This window comes from Engystomops pustulosus, chromosome 3, assembly GCF_040894005.1.
Source record: "Engystomops pustulosus chromosome 3, aEngPut4.maternal, whole genome shotgun sequence".
NCBI classification, from domain to species: domain Eukaryota; kingdom Metazoa; phylum Chordata; class Amphibia; order Anura; family Leptodactylidae; genus Engystomops; species Engystomops pustulosus.
The window spans coordinates 119,276,461-119,290,246 of NC_092413.1; the positions used below are offsets into that span (position 1 = coordinate 119,276,461).

At 37.3% G+C, this 13,786-nt stretch overlaps 1 protein-coding gene across 1 annotated transcript in view; it reads right to left on the bottom strand.

Moving 5' to 3' along the window:
• Nucleotides 1-1,308: 1,308 nt before the first annotated feature.
• Nucleotides 1,309-13,786, bottom strand: part of UFL1 (UFM1 specific ligase 1) — a 35,344-nt gene continuing 22,866 nt past the window's right edge. The window contains exons 11-19 of the mRNA XM_072141930.1: nucleotides 13,409-13,526; nucleotides 12,559-12,684; nucleotides 10,120-10,240; nucleotides 9,675-9,841; nucleotides 7,642-7,772; nucleotides 7,472-7,552; nucleotides 5,139-5,224; nucleotides 3,277-3,457; nucleotides 1,309-2,598 (exon numbers count right to left, since the gene is read on the bottom strand). Of these exons, the coding sequence (XP_071998031.1) occupies nucleotides 2,380-2,598; nucleotides 3,277-3,457; nucleotides 5,139-5,224; nucleotides 7,472-7,552; nucleotides 7,642-7,772; nucleotides 9,675-9,841; nucleotides 10,120-10,240; nucleotides 12,559-12,684; nucleotides 13,409-13,526 (1,230 nt within the window). The 3' untranslated portion in view covers nucleotides 1,309-2,379. The remainder of the gene's footprint in view (nucleotides 2,599-3,276; nucleotides 3,458-5,138; nucleotides 5,225-7,471; nucleotides 7,553-7,641; nucleotides 7,773-9,674; nucleotides 9,842-10,119; nucleotides 10,241-12,558; nucleotides 12,685-13,408; nucleotides 13,527-13,786) is intronic.

Sequence of the window (13,786 nt, forward strand, 5' to 3'; positions counted from 1 at the left end):
GCACATAAAATAACTAATGGTGGGTGGGGGGCATATAAAATAACTAATGGTGGGTGGGGGGCACATAAAATAACTAATGGTGGGTGGGGGGGCATATAAAATAACTAATGGTGGGTGGGGGGCACATAAAAGAACTAATGGTGGGTGGAGGGCATATAAAATAACTAATGGTGGGTGGGGGGCACATAAAAGAACTAATGGTGGGTGGAGGGCATATAAAATAACTAATGGTGGGTGGAGGGCATATAAAATAACTAATGGTGGGTGGGGGGGCACATAAAATAACTAATGGTGGGTGGGGGGGCACATAAAATAACTAATGGTGAAGGGGCAGCATAGGAAATAATTAATTTTAAGGGCCAGTCTAGTAATTAATAGGGGGGGGGGCAGCATATTTAATAATTAATTGACCCAATTAATTAATTCATTGGGCCAATATATAAAATAGTTCACAAGGTGGTGCAGTATATTAAATAATTAATGGGGGGGGGGCAGTGTATTACAGATGTGGTCACATGTACCGCTTTTTATCCGGCCCTCCAATGGTCTGAGAGAGACAATGAACGGCCCCCTATGTAAAAAGTTTGGGGACCCCTGCCTTAGACGTTAACCCTCATGTGATTTTCTGGCATACAGAAGGATGGTGATGAGTCTTATTTAGGATATTCCCATGCACACATTTTGGAACAAATTCCTCAATGTATGCAGTTAGTCTGAATGGTTGATAATCTACTGTCCTACACTTAGTTGAGAGATAGATACAACTCAATAAAATCTTTTGGGGGCCTACACCCCCAGAGTCTTACCTAGAATTAATACAATTGTATCTACTTTTCTAATAAGAGTAGGGTTTAAAAGCTGAATGTAGAAAGTACATCCCCTTGCAGATTCTGCATCTTGAATAAAACCAACCAATACGATACGTCATCGTATTTTGACAGCTGGTGTCTATCAACTACTGCCTCTGACTCCACAATTAGTATTTTTTTTTTTTTTAATATGAGTCAATAGAAAATGTAAAAGAAAAAAAAATTCTCTGCATCAAAATCCACAACCCATTCATTTCCATCGGTCTGCTGATTTATTTCCATTTGTCCAAGAAATGTGACATGACAGATCTACAGGCGAGTTGGGGATCACACATTAAGAACTGTGCAGAAAAATCCTTTGGCATATTTTTTTTTATTCTAAGCCTTCATTCCCCTATGCACGGTGGTGCTTATTAAATCTGGGGGAATTCATTAGCACTTTAGAATTGGCATCCACTTATTTAACTACTGAAATCCAAGTCACAGAAAGTTCCAAGTCTCAATAGATAACATAGGTCCGATTTATTGAATAGGAGTCAGGGCCAACAATCATAAAAATAAGCACAGAAAATACATTCTAGTATTTATTTTTCTAATATTATGTATGTTTTGAAGGGAACACAAAATTAAATGGCTTTAATTTGGAAAAATATTTTATATCAATCTTTCGTAAATTAAAGCAAGAATTACCCATCTCTTAGAGATATTCTAATGAAATATAATGCTTAGCACAGCCAAGCATCTGTGGTAAAAGGTACATGTGATATTTGGATTATTTTGCTAACACAATTGTACAAATTAGAAAAAAAACTCAACAATGGGTATATTTGGATAGTGATTCTCAGAGAAGACACCTACTTCTATTAGGCAGCTGTGTCTAGAACGAAGGTCGAGGATATGCAGTTTTATGCCATATACAAGAGAGAAGTGTATACCAACATATGGCTCTCAAGCCAATTAAAAAGCAATTAAACTAAAAATTAAAATGTTTTCCCTATCCATAGATGCATGATAAGTGCAGGATTTAAAAATCTCAGGACTCAAGGTCTCAAGTCTCCTTTTGCTGCTCTATTACTAAACGCTCATAAATAACTAATGGCATGGATAGCAGTGACTCATACACACAGCGGTGGTTTCTACAGCTGAGTGTATGAGCCACAAATTACAGAGCAGGCCCTATTCCAGCCCGAGTTTGAGGCTCAGACAGTCCTCGCGGTGTGTGAGCAGACCACCCCCACCGATAACATGCAGCCTAATATTGTGTATGTTCATGTGCAGGAGGCCTTATTCTGCATCCTATGAATAGTTATATACAAAGTTAATTCTGGGGACAAGGAGCTCTATTTTCTAATATGTTTTCTGGTATGTTTCCTTAAATGGAAATAAATAAATTCAGATCTTCTCTACAAAAAGGATATGTTCTCAATAAGGTTCTGCTGAATTCAAGTTACATTTCCCCCATTTTAGCATTTATTCTTTATATTTCTTTAATTGCAATAATCAAAACCTTCTATTAAGTGTTCATTGGAGCTTAGCAGAAATATAGCTTTTGGATACAAAATTAGTCTAGTTACTCCTCTGACGCGGAGGACTTTCTGGGTCGGAGAACAAAATCTTTGATTTTAGCAGACAGCTCTTGAAGTTCTTTTCTAATGCTATCTGAAGCTTTTCCAGATTCTTCTGCTAGATCTCCAGTCACGTCTACATCATCGTCATCCTTTTGCTTTGTCTGACCTATTAACTGTTTTACTACGAGGCTTTGGTAGTTATTCAACAAGCTGTGCTGTTCCTGAGTAAAAGAGGGGGAAAAAAGCTGACATAAATATAAATGAATTACATCAAAAATGATAAAAAAGCAATTCCTTAAAAACAAATAACATATTAGAAAGTTGATAAGACAATCACTTTAAACACATGTCAGAGACAATCCCTTCAAGGAGTTGTATAAAATGTGGTTGTTATCCCCTATTCACAGTAGTTGTACCTGCACTGATTATATGGACCCCACAATTCATATGGCTGAGGTTCTCTTACTTACTGAGTGAAGCCCTGGCCTTGTGAATGCCATTCTCATGATTGATAACCATTGCAGTAGTCAGACCTCCATCAATCACATCATCTACTATGTAACAATCAAAGTTGGTACAACTTCTTTAAAATGCAGTCCAAGCTCACTCTTTACCAAGCATATTGTAGTATTATCTTGTGTCTATACAGATAAATGGTTGTCCTTGTAACACAAGGATGGCTACAGTCTGCCATGAAATGATCACCCTTATGAAGTGTGCTCTTTGTTTTGGCCCATAGAAGGAGTTTCCACGTGTGATGCCCACATGTCTTCATGAGACAACCTCTTTATTGATACAAAATAACAGTAGAATATTACATTTCTCTTTGCTAGTGCACATGGTGTAAAGTATATTTGCTGTGCTACAGTGTAATGAAGAGTTTTGTTTTTTTCCACTACCTCAGGGATCTTTGTGCTTAAGAAGAAAATGATCTGTGGGACACATCTTCCTGGTGCATGAAGCATACAATGTGTAGTCAACTGAAACAACAAGACGGAGGTCAGGTGTAGAACTAGAGCTGCATCTTCTGTCAACTTCAGCTGCTCTATAAGGGCTTGCCTGTGCTGGAACAAAACTTGCCTAAAAACAAAAGAAAAGTTCAAGTGAATCAGTGAATGGTTTTACTTAAAAAGACATGCAACCTGAAAGAAAACAAAAATCTGGTGAAAAGGCTGCTGCAGTGACAGGATTCCTAAAATGCTAAAGCTGCCACATTGTGCAGCCATGGGCCACATACGGCCCTCTAACTTTGATGTTCTAAGAGAGAGAGAGTAGTTCAGAAATTCAACATGACCTAGTCCTTTGTTCCCTGGGAGAAAAAACTACTGCAAAATCTAGAGTTTAGATAACAAAAGTGTAAAATAATGTCATTAAACATGTAAAAATCTTACATGTTTTTACCTTTCTTTCAACACAAGAAGCTTCCCTGTCACATTCAGGACACTGGAGGGAATTTATCAAGCACTGGCCCACTCACCGCCCATTTGGGGGTGCAATTCCTGGCCTGGCACCTCCTACACCAGGAGCCTAGATAAATCCCCTCTGTATCAGGAAACAGCCATCTCTCAGCACTCCACACTCATTCCAGGATACATGTAAATATTTCAGGTAATTTTTAGGATATGTCTTAGTTTGTATTTAAGTTCAGCACACCATCTTATAATCATCATGAAAGCCAATTTTTGCTTGAGATGAGTCCAGGTTAATGGCTGCATGAGGAGTGTTACTTCAGGCTATTAGGTAAAGATTAGAAACTCATCTTTCACATCGCATCAGGCTTGTGGTTCTGAGTGTCATAAAAACAGGAGATACAGGCCGTCTAAGACATGCCTTTAAGTGCCTGTAACATGAGTTTTGCAAAACACAGATGCGAATTAGAAGAAGAGATTCTATTCTTCAGTGTGATGCCAAAATGGTTTAAGATAATATGAAGTCCAATAACTATGTGTCTGAAGTGCCTCCAGAATCTGAGCTTGTACCTGAAAGTAACTTTTTTCAACTTATTTGCAAATGGATTTAGTTGTTAGCAATATCTGACATAAGGGCTGTTAAAAGGAATATTTCATACCTTGCGTAAGGGTGCTGTTAGTTTAGTGGGGTTAAAGCTGGTGAAAGGTTCCCCCTAACAAAAATACATATTATAATCTTCCTTCTATTAGAAGGTGTACTTTTGGTTCCTTACAATAAGTTGCTGCCCCATTACCAGGAAACGTGAGGTGACATCCCATCTGAGATAGTACAAAAATTGCCAGAAATATTTACAGGCATCTTATAGTTGTGGAAGAGTGTTGTTATTGGCGACTGTCCCTCTACACATCTTCTGTGCTGTTGACAAGATTCATGCCAATCACAGAAGGTATGGTATAAGATTAATGGTGGCCCAATTCATTCAGTAATTGAATAAAAATAAGCACATAAAAATGTCTGTGTGGATGAGGAAATAGAGCAAAGATCCAGAAGCCATATGGATAGAGTCTAATGGCACTGGTATGGCTTTAGCTTTGAAGTGGTCCAACAATCATGTTGCACAAAAGGCTGCCTAGCGGTTTTACAAGCTGAACAAAAACATTTCTAGAAAAATAAGGGTCACTTACACTTCAACCCTGCTTTAAACTGTGAATAGATAATTGAATATATATATATAGTGATAAAGAAACTCCATACCAGCTTATGATAATTATAATTATGCATATTTGTTGAAGAACTCCTAACATGGGATGTTTAATCGTTTCATGAAAAATTAAAACAAAATAGTATGTACCTCTCTTTCTTTTTATCTCCTTTTTTAACTAATATGCCACACGCATCAGCTGCTGCATCCAGGCAAGACAGAAATTCTTCAATACTCTGCAAAGTTGAAAATGGATTATAAGAAAAACATTAGAACGAAATTGTACCGGCTGAGTTTTTTAATGGCGTCACGTTAAGGTACATAGAATTTATTGATAAACTTTTAGAAAACCGTTATAATTAGCATAACTCAATTTACATTACCTGGCTCCATGCCAGCAATGTGTGGCGAGTCCTGGGGGTAGAAGGGTCAGCCACAGCCAGTGTGCGCCTGTGTCTGTTTCCTCTTCTCCACACTCACACAGTCTTCCCTCCCTCAGGACTCACCACAAGCTGCCAGGGAGGGGCTGCATTTCCTCAGGAGGGGGTTGGCTGCAACCAATGCATTTCCCACCATATGCTTATACTCGAGTCAATAAGTTTTCCTAGTTATTTGTGGCAAAATTAGGGACCTCGGCTTATACTCTAGTAAACAGTAACTACCTTCAATTGCCTAGTCTATAGAGGCAGGTGGTGCCCGGATAAATTCCGCTGTGGGGCCTTTGGTCCAATTCTTCCTTGACTCAATGCTCGATTAAATCACTTAAAATCCGGTAAACTTTTAAACCTACTCAGTGGGACTCTGAAGGACAAGTGTAATATCAGTGTTTCCAGAGTTTGTTTCTGCACGGATTGTGTTAACCAATACTCAATCCCAATAAAAGGAGTTTAAATAAAAAATCCCTGCCTAGGACGTATCTCATATGTCCTTGCAGGGAGGCATCTGTATAGCCAAGGACGTATGGGATACGTCCTTCCTTCAAGGGGCTATAAGGATGGCTATGTGGCACCTAGAAACTCATATGAAAGAAGAAGTTCCTTTTTCAAATGAATCTAAAATTGTGTTTCTAGGATTCAGGGAACTAAAGATATTCAAGTTTAAAATGAGAATTACGATTTTTCATATCTAAAAATCACTCCCAGCGGCACTTTAACAGTTAGTATCTCCAGTTTCCTGACACCTAGAAACATATGAGATTCATATGAAAGATTCTCCTCTTTCAGAAGAAAAAAAAAATAAGTGTGTTCTAGGTGTCACAGATCTAAAGTTTTAGCCCTCTAAACTGTGTGCCCCCCTCCAGATTCTTAGCTGGCAGGCTACAGGGAGAATTTGGAGGATACTACTGCACCTCACAGATAATGTAAATATTGGCTTTCAATGCTACTTAATTTTGATAAGGTATAATGATCAACTAATGTTTATGTTTTTAACCCTCTCCTATTCAGAACAATCTGGCCTTATATTGCGTGAATTTTTTTTCACCAAAATTAAGCAAAACGATGACCATTCAATCCTCTTTGCCTTAATTGGCTACATATAACTTTTTAGACATGTTCTGGGTTGCGATGTTCATATGTAACACGAAAAACACACAAAATCATTTAGTGCATATACACATGTTAGGTATGTATGAACCCCTCACATCTTACTGTTTTTAGGAAAGTATATTTTCTTTAAAATATGTACATATTCAGACTACTTGTACAGAGGACATTTTGAATGTTCATGTAATGTTTGCATTTTATCACAGTTTGCTGCAAAGTTGCATGAAGGTGGTAGTGAATTTAAAACTTATTATTGTATACATAGTAGGCTGCGATTTATGAAAAAAAATGATTTTGACAGAAAAAGATCTTTTTACTTTGTGTGTTTCATATTTTAAAACATATTTGTGGATTGCAACCAAATATGGTATGGTTTTTGATTTAGCATTTTTTGGGAGTGTAAATTCTTGTTGATGTTGTGAATTGTGGTATATATAAATCTGCTCACTTTGCAAGGCAAATAATTTAAATAAAATTTCGCACTTTGAATCAAAATTGCATGAAGGTGTACATATCTATAAACTCTTTAATGAAATTTTTAAAATGGGCATGTGTCTGCTTTTAGAAAATAGATGGTTTGTTGGGGGTTAATTATAATTCTTTTTGCTGAAATTTCAGTTTTATATGTAAACATCAATATTGTAAATATTTGTTCTGGCCAATGACGTAACAACATTTGCAGAAATGCCTGGCAGTGAAAGAGTTATAGGAAATCTACCACCAGGATCACTCTTACCCTGACATTGTGAAGTCCATACCTGGTGCTGACTGAGCGAGTGAAAGGAGTCTTTCAGCTTTTCAGAGTTGTGAGTGAGTTTTTGTGCCACACTAGAGGTCATGTGACCCACTCAGAACACGTTTAAAAATTCTATTTCTCTGACCTTGTGTACTCCTGGAGGGTGTGGAACATCAAAATAGGGTATGTAAACTCGACTTTACCTTCCCAGCCAATGAACTGTTCAGTTTTGTCAAAGGTCCCCTTGATTCCTCCTGGAATTTATTCAACATCTTTTTCCTAACCTTAAAAAAATAAAAATAATTTCATACACATATATTAAAGTAAATGTTGTGTCCATAAGTTACTACTCGCTATAAGACAGACACAATACCTCACTAGTAATGGTCGAGCTGTCCTCCACAGCCATCATAATATCCCCAGCCAGGAAATTGAAGATCAGATTGGTAATGTCTGTACAAACAGTCTTCAGCAAATGCTTGGAAAGATTATTTTGCGTTTCATCTGTAAAAAAGACAGAAATAGCAAGCAATTTAAGACTATAAGACCGCATTATGCTAACCTGAGCATAACTGTAAACTTCACTAAGGAGCAGCCTAAATGGATGTTTGCTATTGTTTAGTGTGTATTGTTTAGAGTCATAACAAAAGGGGTTTTGCTCACAGAGGTGTACACCACCAATGTAACTCAATGAATGTGGGTAAATTTGGTAACAGCTAAAGTGTGCAAGATAAAATGTTACCTTTATTTCATATAATATATATAAAATTAATTGGGTAATGTGAAATAAAATTAGATAGCACCAGGATAATAATCTTTGTGTTCCTACTATACAAGGGCGACCCCTTGTTTTGTGTTCCTGTGGTACTCAAACAGTGGTTCCAGGAACCAAGATTTGTGTACTGTAACATTTGTATGCTATGCATTTTTATTTATTACACATTACTGTGTGCTCTACGAGCTGAATTTTTCTATTAAGATAAACTGTAATATTACACTGCACATTTTGTGGAGAGGACTCTTATTGTTAGTCCAGTTTGTATAGGCTTGACAAGTTAGTACATTAAAATCGGTAGCTACAGCTGTAAAAATACAGATTTTTTTTTCAATCTGTACACTTATAAATCTCACATACGCTGGATTATATTCCTATTTAGGTAAACTGTCTGCTACAATCGTGCATTGCTAGTATGATCATGTAGGCACCTCTGTTTATAGTGAATCAGCAATGTGCGATTGTCTCAGCAGAAGGAGTGCAGTGACGTTATCACTATTAATCCCGGTAGAATCTGTGTGTGGGGCAAGGTCCAAATATAACTCTGGCAAATAAGAATTAATTATCCCTGTATCTGTCCCTTCTAGATTATATCCCTAGTTCCTTCCTTATGCCCGTTTGGCCGGGTCACCTCAGCTTCTTCTATAGGATAAGATGGACAAATAAGAAACAATATTACACTACACATTGTGTAAAGAGGATTTGTTCTTATCAAGACACAAAAAGTAACAGTCTTAATAGGAAAAAAATAAAAACACGTTCTCAGAGCAGGGGTAAGGAACCTATTGCTAGCGAGCGAGAGGTGGCTCTTTTGATGGCTCGCAGACAATCTTTAATAAGTAGCGACCATCACTGTGTGCATCTAAGCATATTGTATAGCTCTTACGGAATTACATTTTAAAATATGTGGTAATCATGGCTCTCAGCCTAAAAGATTCCTGACCGGTATTAGAGCATCCTCACTTATCAGAAATGAGTAATAAATAAATTAAAAAAAATAAAAAATACACCCTACAAATACTACAGGAAACAGCTATCTACTGCTGTATTTTGGTCCCTAGATCCACTGTTTAAGTAGCACAAGAACACAAAACAACGGGCCACCCTGTGCTTATAGTAGGACCAAAAAGATTATTATCCCTAGTAGCATGAGATTTTAATTTATTTCACACATACCAATTTTTTTTATATTAATGAAATAAAGGTTACATTTTATCTTGCCCACTGCGTATTTCCTAGCATTCACTACAGGACGGTTACATCACATTCATGTAGTGATGAAAAATTTATCACTCACTGACACTACTTTACTTTTACATTTCTGAGAAGTTTAGTGTAGCCAGAGCTTTTTCTACCTAGTACATAAAAAGAAAGGATATAACAGAAGTTGTCGAATGCTGAAGTGAGCCTTACAGTGAAATTGTCCATTATCAGTATTCCTCAACCTCCTGTTGTCACACAAGTTATTGATAGCAGCAAAGAACCTAAGAAAGCGGCAACTAAATCATCTGCTACTGCAGCAGTCTACTTGGGAACCTTTTCATGAAAACAGAAGTGCCCCCTAGTGGTCATTTCTATTTGACTAGTTTTGGATGCATTTGAAGAAATTAAGATGAAATTAATTTACAGACCTGTAAAAAGCTTTATCCCCTTTTCAAATAGACGGATATTGTTATAAAGAGTGGACACTTCTTCTTGGAAGTCTTTCATAGTCTGTTTCCGACTGGCTCCTGATGAGGATGATGTTGAAGACATGAAAACAGACCGTACCACCTCTTGGTAATTTTTGGTAAGTGGCCTGTAAAACACAACATTACACATTCAATATTATAAAACCAACTACAGTAAATTAGGTGACACCTCTTGTGGAATTCTAGTAAAAAAGTAATGTTTTCCACTTCTGTAAATTATTGTCACAACTCCCAGTATAAACCCAGTCACCACAGAAAAATAAAAGTGTGTTGCAAATCATAAGACATTGATCATATTGTATTGCCGATATATGTACCATACATATACCATGCACCACAAAACTACTAAGTCAACAAATGACTAAAACCAAATTGAACAACTTACCTGATTAGGTTTTCAGAGAGCTCAATGAGCAGCTCATCTGGAGCATCTGGAACATGTTTTCTTAACACATCTTGAATTTCTTCCAGGGACATAAATGGGATCTCTCGCTCCTTTGGTTTGTCTGATGCAAATCAGCAAAAAACACAACATAATTAACCCCTTGCTGCCAAAGCCACTTTTCACTTTCCTGACACGGCCCATTTTTTCAAATCCGACATGTGTCACTAGAACTGGTTATAATTTTGGAACTCTAACATATCCAAGTGATTTTGAAATTGTTTGCTCTTTACACTTTGTACTTCATATATGTTTTGGTGGTATGTTTTGCGCTTATTTATGGAAAAAAAAATTAATTTGGAAAATTCAGAAAAATTATTGATTTTCTAAATTGAAAATGTTCTTTTTCAATACATAGTCAGAACAGCAAATAAACTTGATAACTAACATTAACCAAATGGGGCACATTTACTAAGGGTCCGAATCGCGTTTTTCCGCCGGGTTTCCCGAATATATTTCTGATTCGCGTCGAAATGCCCCGGGATTTTGGTGCACGTGATCATATTGTGGCGCATCGGCGCCAGCTTTCACGCGGCTGAAATGGGAGGGGGCGTGGCTGTCAGAAAACCTGGATTAGGAATAAACGCTAAATTTAAAAAATAAATAAATAAATTGTGACGCAAAAATAGCACTCACATACACCAAGACGTAGGAGGTGAATTCCGGCGGACTTCAGCGCAGCAGCGACACCTAGTGGACATCGGGCGCACGACCTTAGTGAATACTGGCAAAACCCGAATCAGCGTCGGAGAACGCACCGCTGGATCGCTACTGGACCGGGGAAACTAAATCTGCCCCAATGTCTCCTTTATGTTGACACAGTTTCTATGCATCCTCTCATTTTTGTAGGATTTTATGCGGCTTTTAACTTATGGTGCGATTCTTCACATTGTCATTAAAAACGCAAAATCACGCTATTTAGGGAACTGCTCAGCTTACAGGGGTTAAAACAATATTGTATGCAATTTTGAAATGTAAATTTTTTTTGCTTAATGAATGTGTTTTTCAAAAAAATTTACACATTGTCAGTGGATAAAATTCCCAAACTTGCTGCAATTGACCACAATACACGCCAGGGCATTGAATGGAAGCTGCACCATTCAGAGCAGATTTTGCATTGTCACTTTTAAAGGGCTATAAGATCTTTATTTTTTTGGCAATTTGGACATATAAGGGCTTATTTTCTGCAAGATTAGATGCACTTAACAAAATCTCCTCAATAAGCTAAAGACCCACTAACATGAAGTATTTGTAAACTCTTGAATGTATGGAGGAAAAGAATATCATCAATTCTGGTTCCCGTTCTTTATGTATTTTTTGGGGGCCGTATACCTCATCATAAAAATATTTATGTTATCTTTATTCTATAGATCACTATGATTACGGTGATACCTCATTTATATATATTTTTAAATATTTTTACAATTTTACTGAAGCAAAACTAATATTGAGAAAATCTAATTTATTAAAAATTAATTTTAGCTTTAATATTTTTTGGTTGACAGAGCTGGTTTAGGACTTTTTTACATTTTGAGTTACCCTCTTCAGTGGTACCACTTGGCGCACAACTTTTTCTGATCACTTTTTGAGACATTTTTGTGAAGGGATTTTGATGAAAAAGTTTTTTTGGGATTTTCTTCTTCAAGCATTTTAGCATTTTCTCGAGTGGGTCCAATAAGGTTTCTGATTTATTGTACAGATTGTTACGGACGCGGGGGGTGGTTGAGATGAGGGGGAGAGAGATTGTGTTTTTTATTTTATTTATACTTTATTTGATGTGTATAGAGGATGTTGGTGTTTAGGGGACTTTTACTTAATAATTTACTTATTTTTATTAACGAGGTGTACTAAACCTTTTCTTTTTTTTTTTTTTTTTTTTTTTACAAATTGGCTTGAACAAGCAATGCACTGATGGCTAGTTCAAGCTCTTATTCACTTAACAGAGTAATACAGATTACAGGAAGGACCTGGCTCGAGGAGAACACCGTGCAGCCACAGGGTTTCCATCAGAGTAACAGATCCCCCCGGTAAGCGCCATGGGGTGAAGGGTCTAGAAGCCTTGTGACTGCGATGTGTAAGGGGTTAAAGCCCATGATCAGAGGAAGCTCTGATAGCAGGTGTTAGAGATGGCTGTCAGCAGTAACATACAGCAGACACCCGTAGCTTATGGCACCGGCTGTGTTCCGGAGCCGATGCCAGAAGCTTGATGTAATAGTATTGCATAATGTGGGAATGGAAAGGGGTTACATCTTATAAGTCCAGTATCTTTATAAATTTTCCCTGTATTTAATCTTCTCTTATAAGTACCTTTTATTCAAAGTATATATAAATTTGGGCTGCATTTGAGAATATACAACCCAGGGGAGTTAACATGTAACCTACTTGTGGTAGCAGTCTGTGACTCGTCATCGCTGTCTTCATCTTTCCTTGATTTTTTCTTAGTCTTTTTTATCTTTATCTCTCTGGCATTTCCAAGCCCACCGCCACCTCTGGAGCTTCCACTGCCCTCTAGAGGACAAAGAGCATAAGAGAAAGTTGAGAGCACAGTGTGCATTGATATATCAGTTAAAACCAAGGTTGTATTCCAGCATTTATCAATCAATATCATATAGGGAAAAGTCCACAACAGGCATCACATCACTGTAGAATTTGGAGGAACGCTGAAGTCTCTCTACTATTCACCAATCAAACCACCAACCATGGTTTAGCTGCTTTAAGCAGATTATCAAAAGCGGTTTCAGACCCTTACCAATCCAGTATTAAAAAATTAAAACTCACAATACCCTTTATAATCATAATGTATGCTCATAAGCCAACTACACCTACAGTGGAGAAAATGAGCATCATCGGTACTAATCATCGGTACTAATAAATGGATATTTGTGGAGGGCAGGGTAAGTGCTTTAAGACGAAAACATGAAATTCCAGACAAATTTGCATATGTTCATGTGTGTATTTCATGAGGAATTTTAGGTGTAGTTTTTGATGCAAAATTACATGCAATTTCTCTACATAAAGTTTGTAACCTTTTTTTACACCCGATATTCTGTAATTTCCAGGGAACAATCTGAAATCCAAATCAATACAAAGTTTGTTTGGGGACTACATGTGGATTTTTACAGTTTCTCCAACATCTATGTAAAATAATTGCATACAAAAACGCAAAGCCACAATCTTCCTTGGTCTGGGGCTCAATGGAAATAACTGAACACCTAAAAAAAGAAATAGTAACCTGTGGCTTTCTTCCGCCTCTCATCCTTTTTCTCTTTTCTGCCCATCGCATTTTCTAACAATGCGGCTTGCTTGAGATCTTCTTCTGTTACCAAAAATACAGGGCTCTTCTTCATCTCCTGGAAAATAAAGCACAAAGGTCACTACAAACAGCAATTCTCTTATTAGGTTTGTGAGATTTTGAACAATACTGTATCCAAGATGTAATGTGTTCCTTGATACTCCAGGAGCTTGCTGGAAGCCTTTAGACTCTCCATACTGTGGGCTACTCATCTCACAAAAACCATCATAATCAGGCCAATAGTTGCTTTATAAAGAGAAATTGGCGTCTCAAAACCTTTGGACCCAGGAGGTAGTAAAGAGCGAGGAAGTGGAAGTG